This window comes from Mobula birostris, chromosome X, assembly GCF_030028105.1.
Source record: "Mobula birostris isolate sMobBir1 chromosome X, sMobBir1.hap1, whole genome shotgun sequence".
Lineage (NCBI taxonomy): Eukaryota > Metazoa > Chordata > Chondrichthyes > Myliobatiformes > Myliobatidae > Mobula > Mobula birostris.
Window position 1 is genome coordinate 49,998,192 of NC_092402.1, and position 12,236 is coordinate 50,010,427.

General features: G+C 41.0%; 1 protein-coding gene across 1 annotated transcript in view; it reads right to left on the bottom strand.

The window, feature by feature from the left end:
* Positions 1-344: 344 nt before the first annotated feature.
* Positions 345-12,236, bottom strand: part of LOC140191505 (signal transducer and activator of transcription 5B-like) — a 157,244-nt gene continuing 145,352 nt past the window's right edge. The window contains exons 19-22 of the mRNA XM_072248958.1: positions 11,802-11,933; positions 8,060-8,152; positions 6,629-6,712; positions 345-2,445 (exon numbers count right to left, since the gene is read on the bottom strand). Coding sequence (XP_072105059.1) covers positions 2,355-2,445; positions 6,629-6,712; positions 8,060-8,152; positions 11,802-11,933 — 400 coding nt within the window. The 3' untranslated portion in view covers positions 345-2,354. The remainder of the gene's footprint in view (positions 2,446-6,628; positions 6,713-8,059; positions 8,153-11,801; positions 11,934-12,236) is intronic.

A 12,236-nucleotide genomic window follows, 5' to 3' on the forward strand; every position in this document is an offset into this window, starting at 1 on the left:
AAGGGTTTCAGCCTGAAACTTCAACTATTTATTCATTTCCAAAGATGCTGCCTGACTGGCTGTGTTCCTCCAGCATTTTGTGTGTGTTACCTATTCATTACCACATTGTTTATTTGTGGGAATTCACTGCTCACTAATGGACAGCTCACTTGCTGTGAGGTGGTCCTTGGGTATTATTGAAAGACGTTCATTTCTCTGCCCAATGGCCATTTGGGCAGGTTGACCTATACTGCAGAAAGGTAAAATCAGCACCTTTAAAGGGAGAGCAAGGTGGAAAATAGAGAGACGGTATTTTTCTTCAATATGATCCGAGTAAACAATAAAATGAAACACGTCACACTCTCCAGAATCTAGGAGTTTTATTCTTATTTTTTTCTTACAAGCTGGAAAGGTTTTCAGCAGTCACTTTGTAAGAATATATTTTCTGCTAAATGGTAAGTACAAATGGAGAAATAAAATAGTATGCTTTTGACCAATGCAGAACACTATCTAAATACATCAATGTTTGAAGTGGAAAAATACCCTATACTATAGGATAAAGCCCCCAGGAGATTCCAATATATTTGGGAGTATGATAACATAGTATGTACAGTGGATTACAAAAACTGACACCACATCATATAACTACATCTATGGACAACATCGTTTCAGGCAGCCATTGTGAAGCAATGGCCTATAAAGCGTTGTAATACCACAAGCTGAACCAGTGACCGGCAGATTTCTTAGAAAACCTATAGTCTGAAATAACTTAGAAAAGAGGGACAAGGGAATGCTCTCTTTGGAATGCTGCAAGTTAGGGCTGAATAGTGGAAAAGTGAAAATGAACGTGTACCTGTTGGAATCAATGATTATTTATACAGAACAACTCCTCACAAGATTAGAAAGCTAGATAGACTTCATGATAGGGTAAAGTTTATTGTGGAAAACAGGAGGAGCTAGAAATGTAATATCTTTGCTTCATTATATTCTTAATTTGTGTACAAACCAAGTTAACTCGAAATAAACTATTTAACCTCCGTACAAGGTTTATAGTTTGCAATGGCAAAAAAATTCCTGCAATGTGCTTCAATGTAAGTGTTCTTGCCCCAAAGTGGCATTTTAAAATATTCTCTATATCATTGATTCCTATCAAAAGTTGTAAGTTTTATTTTTATTTGCTGAATAATGTGCAAAGCAAAAGTAGATTACATAGTAACCTCACACAAGTCAATTAAAAATTTGATTTAGCACATTGGCATTCTCAATCGTTCCCCCACATCACAAATAGTTCTCCTGGACAACCACTGGTACTTGTATCCTGCACACACCAAAATCACGAACACTACTTATTAAAAAGACTATTGCTATTGCCACCGTAGAACAGTGGTCTTGTATAAAAACATTTTTCTTTGCTCCATCAATTGTATCTTTCTCCTCGTTAACTATCCAAACTTATTGTGAATTAATTGTATGTTTATTATCAATTAATCATAAGCATGCTATGATGTCCTTTACCTAATTAATTTGAAGATAAAGCTTCTTTGTGCCATATGTGTTTGCCAATAGATACGACTGTTCCAGATGCAAGATATTGATTTAGTATAGTTTATATTTCTAGTACTTCAATTAATTTGAATTGTGATTATTTTCATTCAAGAAGTAAAATTCTCACTTTGTGTTACCTACATGATGTATTTGTTAGCTACATAAACGAATGAGACACTGGAGTAGGATATTCTGCTGGGCTTAATAGATGCTATAAAACAGCACATCAACCTGACTACATTAGCTGAAAATAAAAATCAATACATCTTGTTAAACTCATAGCAAGGAAACAACACATTTCACACTTTTCTGAGCACGTTGTATTAACTCATCATTACAAACTATTGGAAACAAGAGTGAACTTTATTCTGACCTAAACTCATCCAATATTTTATTAAATGATTTATGAAAACGTTGCCCTAAGCAGATTTAGGTGTACTAAATTTTCCATGCTAAGTAACTTTATGGTAAGTTTCTTTCCATTTAAAAGACACAAGGTGCCCAAACTTGCCAGCAGCGTTGTTCCAGCCACAGATTTGAACACGAGTACCTGCCCTCCACTGGTGTCTCCCCAAAGCAATGCAGTTAATATTCGGAGTGTGCCTGGTCACAGGGGGATCACCAATGAGAGATTTATCAAATGGCTTATTAACTGCTGGCTAAAATGCACTTAACAGTGAATCTCTAATTTGTACAGGAAAATGCATTATGGACTCAACAGAAATCTTAATTTGAAGCTCAAATCACTGACATAATTAGCCTTCCTTTAAACAAGAAGGCTCCTGTATAATCTGTACTCGACAGCGCTTGTTCCTAAACTCACTGACATCTCAAAACTCAGATGTATTTACAATATCCATCGGGTTTATGTTCAGAAGTGCACTCAGTTCCAAATCAGAAGGTGTAGGAAGGTTTTCGGCACTGAAAAGAGAACAAAAACAGGATGTGACATTGTTTTTGAGGTAAACATCATTTCCAGTTACAGATGTCCAGAACCATTATTTCTTATTTACTGTTGAATTCAATGAATAATCCTACTTTTATTTTACTAAGTTAAAGTTTGTTTAATCATAATTAAGTGCACTGAATTCCAAGACACAGTGAGATCCTCACATACAGCAGGTATGGATATTTGATTGGCACTACATAATAACAGAGAATGCATTTTTGATGGCATTCTGAACTCCTTCCAATGTGCATGAGTGAAAGAACATTGCATTCTGATGAGTTTTAAACCACAGTTGTAGACAATAGACATGTGAATAAAGAACTTTCAGTCCATTCATTCTTTTGAACAGGAATCGTACATTTTAGACAGAAACCTATTTAGAGTTTGGAAGGATAGGCGAGGGAAGGGGAAAGGGCAGGCAGAGCAGGGTTCCCCTGTGGCCATTCCCCTCAACAACAAGTATACCGCATTGGATACTGTTGGGGGGGATGACTTACCTGGGACAAGCTGCAGTAGCCGGATCTCTGGCATTGGGTCTGGCTCTGCAGTGCAGAAGGGAGGGGGGAAAAAGAGGAGAGCAGTAGTGATAGGGGACTCGATAGTTAGAGGTACAGATAGGAGGTTCTGTGGTCGTGACAGAGAATCCAGGATGGTTTGTTGCCTCCCAAGTGCCAGGGTCAAGGATGTCTCTGATCGATTGCATGACATTCTGAAGTGGGAGGGTGACCAGCCAGATGTCGTGGTGCACATCGGTACCAATGACATAGCAAGGAAGAGTGAGGAGGTCCTGGGGAGTGAGTATAGAGAGCTTGGTAGGAAGTTGAAAAGCAGGACCTCGAGGGTGGTAATCTCAGGATTGCTACCTGTGCTACGTGCCAGTGAGGGTAAGAACAGGATGCTCTGGAGGATGAACAAGTGGCTGAGGAACTGGTGTAGGGAGCAGGGTTTCAGATTTCAGGATAATTGGGACATCTTCTGGGGCAGGTGGGACCTGTTCAAGAGAGACGGGTTACACTTGAACTACAGGGGGACCAATATCCTTTCAGGGAAGTTTGTTAGTGCTATTGGGGAGGCTTTAAACTAGATTTGCAGGGGGATGGGAACCACAGTACCAGAGCTGACAGTGTGGCTGGGGTGAAAATAAACGATGTTAAAAGTTCAAGCAAATCCACTAATAGAAAGGTTGTGAGTGGTGGTAAAAATCTTCTGAGGCGTATATATTTCAATGCTAGGAGTATTGCGGGGAAGGCGGATGAGTTGAGGGCGTGGATTGACACGTGGAATTATGACGTTGTAACAATTAGTGAAACTTGGCTACAGGAGGGGCAGGACTGGCAGCTTAATATTCCAGGGTTCCGATGTTTCAGATGTGATCGAGGCAGAGGAATGAAAGGTGGGGGAGTGGCATTGCTTGTTAGGGAAAATATTACAGCAGTGCTCAGGCAGGACAGATTAGAGGGCTTGTCTACTGAGTTCTTGTGGGTGGAGCTGAGAAACAGGAAAGGTATGGCCACATTAGTGGGATTGTATTACAGACCACCCAATAGTCAAAGAGAATTGGAAGTGCAAATCTGCAGAGAGATAGCAGGCAACTGCAGGAAACATAAGGTTGTGGTGGTAGGGGATTTTAATTTTCCATATATTGATTGGGTCTCCCATACTGTTAGGGGTCTAGATGGTTTAGAGTTTGTAAAATGTGTTCAGGAAAGTTTTCTAAATCAATATATAGAGGGACCAACTAGAGGGGATGCAATATTGGATCTCCTGTTAGGAAACGAGTTAGGACAAGTGACAGAAGTCTGTGTAGGGGAGCACTTTGGTTCCAGTGATCATAACACCATTAGTTTCAACTTGATCATGGACAAGGATAGATCTGGTCCTAGGGTTGAGATTCTTAACTGGAAGAAGGGTAAATTTGAAGAAATGAGAAAGGATCTAAAAAGCGTGGATTGGGACAGGTTGCTCTCTGGCATGGATGTGATCGGTAGGTGGGAAGCCTTCAAAGCAGAAATTTTGAGAGTGCAGAATTTGTATGTTTCTGTCAGGATTAAAGGCAAGGTGAATAGGAATAAGGAACCTTGGTTCTCAAGGGATATTGCAACTCTGATAAAGAAGAAGAGGGAGTTGTATGACGTGTATAGGAAGCAGGGAGTAAATAAGGTGCTTGAGGAGTATAAGAAGTGCAAGAAAATACTTAAGAAAGAAATCAGGAGGGCTAAAAGAAGACATGAGGTTGCCTTGGCAGTCAAAGTGAAGGATAATCCAAAGAGCTTTTACAGGTATATTAAGAGCAAAAGGATTGTAAGGGATAAAATTGGTCCTCTTGAAGATCAGAGTGGTCGGCTATGTGCGAAACCAAAGGAAATGGGGGAGACCTTAAACAGGTTTTTTGGGTCTGTGTTTACTAAGGAAACTGGCATGAAGTCTATGGAATTAAGGGAAACAAGTAGTGAGATCATGGAAACTGTACAGATCGAAAAGGAGGAGGTCCTTGCTGTCTTGAGGAAAATTAAAGTGGATAAATCCCCGGGACCTGACAGGGTGTTCCCTCGGACCTTGAAGGAGACTAGTGTTGAAATTGCAGGGGCCCTGGCTGAAATATTTAAAATGTCACTGTCTACAGGTGAGGTGCCGGAGGATTGGAGAGTGGCTCATGTTGTTCCGTTGTTTAAAAAAGGATCAAAAAGTAATCCGGGAAATTATAGGCCAGTAAGTTTAACGTCGGTAGTAGGTAAGTTATTGGAGGGAGTACTAAGAGACAGAATCTACAAGCATTTGGATAGATAGGGGCTTATTAGGGAGAGTCAACATGGCTTTGTGCGTGGTAGGTCATGTTTGACCAATCTACTGGAGTTTTTCCAAGAGGTTACCAGGAAAGTGGATGAAGGGAAGGCAGTGGATATTGTCTACATGGACTTCAGTAAGGCCTTTGACAAGGTCCCGCATAGGAGGTTAGTTAGGAAAATTCAGTTGCTAGGTATACGTGGAGAGGTGGTAAATGGATTAGACATTGGCTCGATGGAAGAAGCCAGAGAGTGGTGGTAGAGAATTGCTTCTCTGAGTGGAGGCCTGTGACTAGTGGTGTGCCACAGGGATCAGTGCTGGGTCCACTGTTATTCGTCATCTATATCAATGATCTGGATGATAATGTGGTAAATTGGATCAGCAAGTGTGCTGATGATACAAAGATTGGAGATGTAGTAGACAGTAAGGAAGGTTTTCAGAGCCTGCAGAGGGACTTGGACCAGCTGGGAAAATGGGCTAAAAAATGGCAGATGGAGTTTAATACTGCCAAGTGTGAGGTATTGCACGTTGGAAGGACAAACCAACGTAGAACATACAGGGTTAATGGTAAGGCACTGAGGAGTGCAGTGGAACAGAGGGATCTGGGAATACAGATACAAAATTCCCTAAAAGTGGCGTCACAGGTAGATAGGGTCGTAAAGAGAGCTTTTGGTACATTGGCCTTTATTAATCAAAGTATTGAGTATAAGAGCTGGAATGTTATGATGAGGTTGTATAAGGCATTGGTGAGGCCAAATCTGGAGTATTGTGTTCAGTTTTCGTCACCAAATTACAGGAAGGATATAAATAAGGTTGAAAGAGTGCAGAGAAGGTTTACAAGGATGTTGCCGGGACTTGAGAAACTCAGTTACAGAGAAAGGTTGAATAGGTTGGGACTTTATTCCCTGGAGCGTAGAAGAATGAGGGGAGATTTGATAGAGGTGTATAAAATAATGATGGGTATAGATAGAGTGAATGCAAGCAGGCTTTTCCCACTGAGGCAAGGGGAGAAAAAAAACAGAGGACATGGGTTTAGGGTGATGGGGGAAAAGTTTAAAGGGAACATTGGGGGGGGGCTTCTTCATACAGAGAATGGTGGGAGTATGGAATGAGCTGCCAGACGAGGTGGTAAATGCGGGTTCTTTTTTAACATTTAAGAATAAATTGGACAGATACGTGGATGGGAGGTGTATGGAGGGATATGGTCCGTGTGCAGGTCAGTGGGACTAGGCAGAAAATGGTTCGGCACAGCCAAGAAGGGCCAAAAGGCCTGTTTCTGTGCTGTAGTTTCTATGGTTTCTATGGATAGAGAAGAGATTTTTAAAAATCTTAACCCCCGCAAAAGGATCTAAACACATTTATCTTGCTTACCCTCTTACAAACTGATGATCTCCTTCATAATAGTTGTTCACCTCCATGTTACTTCCACTTTGAAATGGATTAATAAGATGACTTCTTCAAAGGAACAAAATTATTAGTCAGGCAGTGTCATAAGTATACCAGATGCATATGAACACTAAAATCCCAAAATATGAATGCAGAGCTTTAAGGAGAGAAAGTTTAAACCCTGGTTTAATCTTGAACAGTCTGAACAGTATATGCTAGCAGTGTAAGATGAGAAAATCGGGGGGCAACTTTAAGAATGTCATAGGCATATTAACGAGAGTAACACAGAAATCAATCTGCATTGTTTATGATATTCTGAACTCTTTCCAATGTGCATGATCGCCCACCACTATAAGGGCATTACAGACTATAAGGGGTAACAATTTCAGACCCTTCTCCCACTGCACATTAATTAATGGACATCTATGTTAGAACTATTTACTTTGGAGCTGCAAATGTATGATAGCTAATGACATGCAATTGTAATGGGAATAACATGACAGTATATGTTCAGTATTACATACTTAAGAATTTTTTAATGAATAAAATATGTTTTAAAATAAAAAAGTTGTATAAAATTTACAAGGTCAATGGAAGTGAAGTAAAAAGCTTTAATGTAATGATTACTGAAACAATGAGATTCAAAGAGCACTGAGAGAAGGGACAGAGGCGCAAGGCTGATTTTGGAGCATGAGGTCACTGCACAGAACATAATGAAGCTGATTTCAGTAAGAAATTATGTTTTATTTAATGACTTGGAGGGCCTGGCATAAAAGGATCTGCATGACGCCACTAGAAAACCTGATACTTTTAAATTCTTTCACAGCACACCAGTACAAATCAGCACGGCATTTCCTCTGTCATTTGATTTCTGAACGGACAATGAACCAACCCATGAACACTACCTCTCTATTTTTTTTTTGCTATATTTTTGTTCTGTTTTGTTGTATAGTCAGATGACAATAAATTTAAACTTGATAGTTTTGCTATTGCAAAACAGCAAACTTAACAACATATGCCAGTGGTATTAACCCTGATTCCAGTATAAAACAGGCTCAAAGCCCAATTAAACTTAGGCCTTCTGCACAGTTAAGAACCTAGAGCTGTAGGTACCTGACTCAAAAAGCTTGGCAGCAATGCAGATGTAAATCCCAGGCCACCACAGAAACAGGTAAGTGGGAATGGGACCGGGCCATGAAGATGCCAAGTTTTAGTTTTCAGGAGTGCTGTAGAGTAGCCTTACTCCCAAACTCACACTGGAATCAGAGAATTTCATGCAGGATTGCATCAGAGCATCCAGTTGAATTTGTTACACTGACATCTGAGTTAAAATTACAAACTCCATAACACAATATAGGATTCTTCGTTGTAATTAAGGTCACCAATCAAAGTAAACATTTTAGAAAGCAAACTGACCCTTGAATTGTATTTGGAAAATCTTCATCCTGGTTCATGGCAATCATTATATCAGGAGACAGTGGAATGGGAGGGGCAACTGGAGCGTCTCCCCTATTAGAAAATAAGACAATTATATTTTAAATAGAATTTTTAAATAATGCAGTTAATTTACAACCAAAGGCAGCTGTTAGGTATACTTTGCTGAAATGTCATGAAAGATCAAATATTATTTGTACACATACCAGTCACTTTCCTACACTACAACAGTTGCACTTCAAAAGCAATACACAGGCTGCAAAATGCCCAGGGAGACCTTCAAAGATAGATTAAAAGGCATTATATCATCTCTCACATACATACCATTTAGATTGTTTCCACCAAAAGTGATACCACTGCAATCTGTTCACTCTCGAAGTTGAATGTGGAGTAACAGCTGGCAGCAATATTGACAAAACTGCACAAGTGTAAAATTTCTCTGTGCAAATCTACATTTAAGGCAACTGCATATTTGTCACCTAGAAATTCTAATGCACCTAGATTGGAACAAAAAAAGGTACTTTGCAACAAGTTACTGGCAAAAAATGCTGCATAGACCTTGGTTAGGTTGTTGGGGGAGGGCAGGGGAAATACAACTGGGGGATCACAAGGTGGAAGCTGGGCAAGGGTCCTTTTGGAGATCGAGGGTTGTTGGAGCTCTTTTTGCTGTGGGGAACTGTTTGAGAAGTATTGTAAGCATTTCAGTCACTTTGCAGGCATACCAGCTTGGTAAGACCACTGTTTCTCAGAACTGATCAATGTTCGGCATCCCCAAGTGATCCAAGTCTTGCAAAGCTTTAAAAAGAGCACTGTTCAGGAAATTGCTTCATTCTCTGTGGCACTGGGACAGAACTGGCCTCAGGGAAGTAAGACTGCAATGGAGTCATCTGGGATACAGAACAGTCAAGTTGATCCAAGTGGCTCAAACTGACACAGAACTTAGAAATAGTTGCTACTAAATTTCACTAAGAGGGGGCGAGGGGGGTGGGGTGCTGGGAAAAAGAGTACAAGAGAGATTTTAATTGACAAAATATTGTGAAATTGAATTTCCAGGCAGACAAATCTGTCGCAACAGAGCTTTCCTGATTTTGGCTCTTATTAGCAGACCACCCAGAATGAGCCAGAGGGAAAACAATCATGAGGTCATAACATGCAGTTCCATTTATTACATTTTACACTCTCTCTTCTGAAACTGTTTAAGGGTAGGTTAAATGTTATGAGGCTCGATTGTGAATGACATCAAGACTTAGCTTAGCTCAGTCATGCTTCTCTCAGCACACAGAGACATGACTTAGAAATTAAGATATACAACATATTTTAGACCATAAAACACAGGAGCAGAATTAGGCCATCTGTTCATCGAGTCTGTTCCGCCATGGCTAATCCTTTTTTTCCCTCCTCCTCAACCACAGTTCCCGGCCTTCTTCCCCTAACCTTTGATGCCATGTCCAGTCAAGAACCTGTCAATCTCTGCCTTAAATACACCCAATGACCTGGCCTCCACAGCTGCATGTGGCAACAAATTCCACAAATTCACCACCCTTTGGCTAAAGAAATTTCTCCGCATCGCTGTTTTGAAAGGGCACCTCTCTATCCTTAGGTGCTGCCCTCTTGTCCTAGGCTTTCCCACCATGGGAAACATTCTTTCCATAAACACAAAATACTCTGCAGATGCTGCGTCAAAGCAACACGCACAACATGCTGGAGGAACTCAACAGCTCGGGCAGCATCCGTGGAAATGAACAGTCAATGTTTCGGGCCGAGACCCTTCGTCAGGATCCTTTCCATATCTACTCTGTCTAGGCCTTTCAACATTTGAAAGTTTTCAATGAGATCCCCACTCATCCTTATGAATTCCAGCGAGTACAGACCCACAGCCATCAAGCATTCCTTGTATGATAACCCTTTCATTCCCAGAATCATCTTTGTGAACCTCCTCTGGACCCTCCCCAATGCCAGCACATCTTTTCTAAGATGAGGGGCCCAAAACTGTTCACAATACTCTGGGTGAGGCCTCACCAGTGCCTTATAAAGCCTCAGCATCACAACCCTGCTCTTGCATCCTAGGCCTCTTGAAATGAATGCTAACATTGCATTTGCCTTCCTCACCACCGACTCAACCTGCAAGTTAACCCTTAGGGTGCTCTGCACAAGGACTCCCAAGTCCCTCTGCGTCTCAGATTTTTGGATCTTCTCCCCATTTAGAAAATAGTATACACATTTATTTCTATTACCGAAGTGCATGACCATGCATTTTCCAAAACTGCATTTCATTTGCCACTTTCTTGCCCATTCTCCTAATCTGCCTAAATCCTTCTGCATCCTACCTGTTTCCTCAACACTACCTGCCCCTCCACCAATCTTTGTATCATCTGCAAACTTGGCAACAAAGCCATCTATTCCATCATCTAAATCATTTATATACAGCATAAAAAGAACTGGTACCATCACTGACCCCTACGGAACACCACTATTCCCTGGCAGCCAACCAGAAAAGGATCCTTTTATTTCCACTCACTGCCTCCTACCAATCAGCCAATGCTCTAACCATGCTAGTAACTTTCCTGTAATAGCATGGGCTCTTAACTTGGTAAGCAGCCTCATGTGTGGCACCTTGTGGAAGTCTAAATATACAATAATCCTCTATATCCCCTTTATCTATCCTACTTGTAATCTCTTCAAAGAATTCCAACAGGTTCGTCAGGCAGGATTTTCCCTGAAGGAAACTATGCTGACTTTGGACTATCTTGTCCTGTATCACCAAGTACTCCATCACCTCATCCTTAACAATCAACTCTAACATCTTCCCATCCACTGTCAGGCTAACTGGTCTATAATTTCCTTTCTGCTACCTTCCTCCTTTCTTAGAGAGTGGGGTGACATTTGCAATTTTCCAGTCCTCTGGCACCATGCCAGAGTCCAATGATTTTTGAAAGATCATTTCTAATGCCACTACAATCTCTAATGCTACCTTTTTCAGAACCCTAGGGTGCAGTTCATCTGGCCCGGGTGACTTAAGTACCTTTAGGTCTTTCAGCTTTTTGAGCACCTTCTCTCTTGTAATAGTAACTGCACCCACTTCTCTTCCTTCACACACGACAACATCAGGCATACTGCTAGTGTCTTCCACAGTGAAGCCTGACGCAAAATTCTCATTCAGTTCATCTCCCATCTCCTTGTCCCACGTTATTATTTCTCCTGCCTCATTTTCCAGTGGACTTATGTCCACTCTCATTTCTCTTTTATTTGTAGCATATATGAAAAACTTTTACTATCCACTTTGATATTATTTACTAGCTTGCTTTCATATTTCACCTTTTCCCTTCTAATGATTTTTTAGTTGCTCTCTGTAGGTTTTTAAAAACTTCCCAATCCTCTGTCTTCCCACTAATTTTTGCTTTGCTGTAGGCCCTTTCTTTTGCTTTTACAATAGCTTTGATTTCCCTTGTCAGCCACAGTTGTACTATTTTACCATCTGAGTACTTCTTAATAACAATTAAGAAAATGATGAACACAAGGGAATCTGCAGATGCTGGAAATCTTGAGCAACACACACAAAACGCTGGAGGAACCCAACAAGGGTCTCAGTTCGAAACATCAACTGCTTAGTCCCCTCCATAGATGCTGCCTGATCTACTGAGTTCCTCCAGCATTTTGTGTGTGTTGCTCTGAATTAAGAAAACGACTGTGTTGTGGGAGCAGAAAGTCGGTTGTTAACACTTACTTCTCATAGTTGATGTTGCTTGGGTTGCACGGGATCTGTTGCCATCTTGAGATATCAGGTGCAGTACACACAACAGGTGGCTGAGCCCCTGGTGAGGGCAGCATGGTTGGCACCACCATTTGTGTTTGTTCACTAGAACCAAGTTCAAAAGCAATGAGCACGTTGTACACTTTGCACCCAGCCGCTGATCCCACCAAGAGGAACAGAAGGCACATCCTGAGCAGCAGTGTGATACAATCAGCATGTGTGTAAAGTAGACTTGCACTCAGCACAGGGAGAGGTGAGTTACTGATCACACCTCAGCATTGACCACATCTGCTACATGCTTGTAAGTGAGGGAAAAGAGATTCATGCGGACCCCATAGTGATTCCGAGTAATCTCAGTAAGTTTAAGTGATTCCGAGTAATCTCAGTAAGTTTAGATGTCCCCGTTAA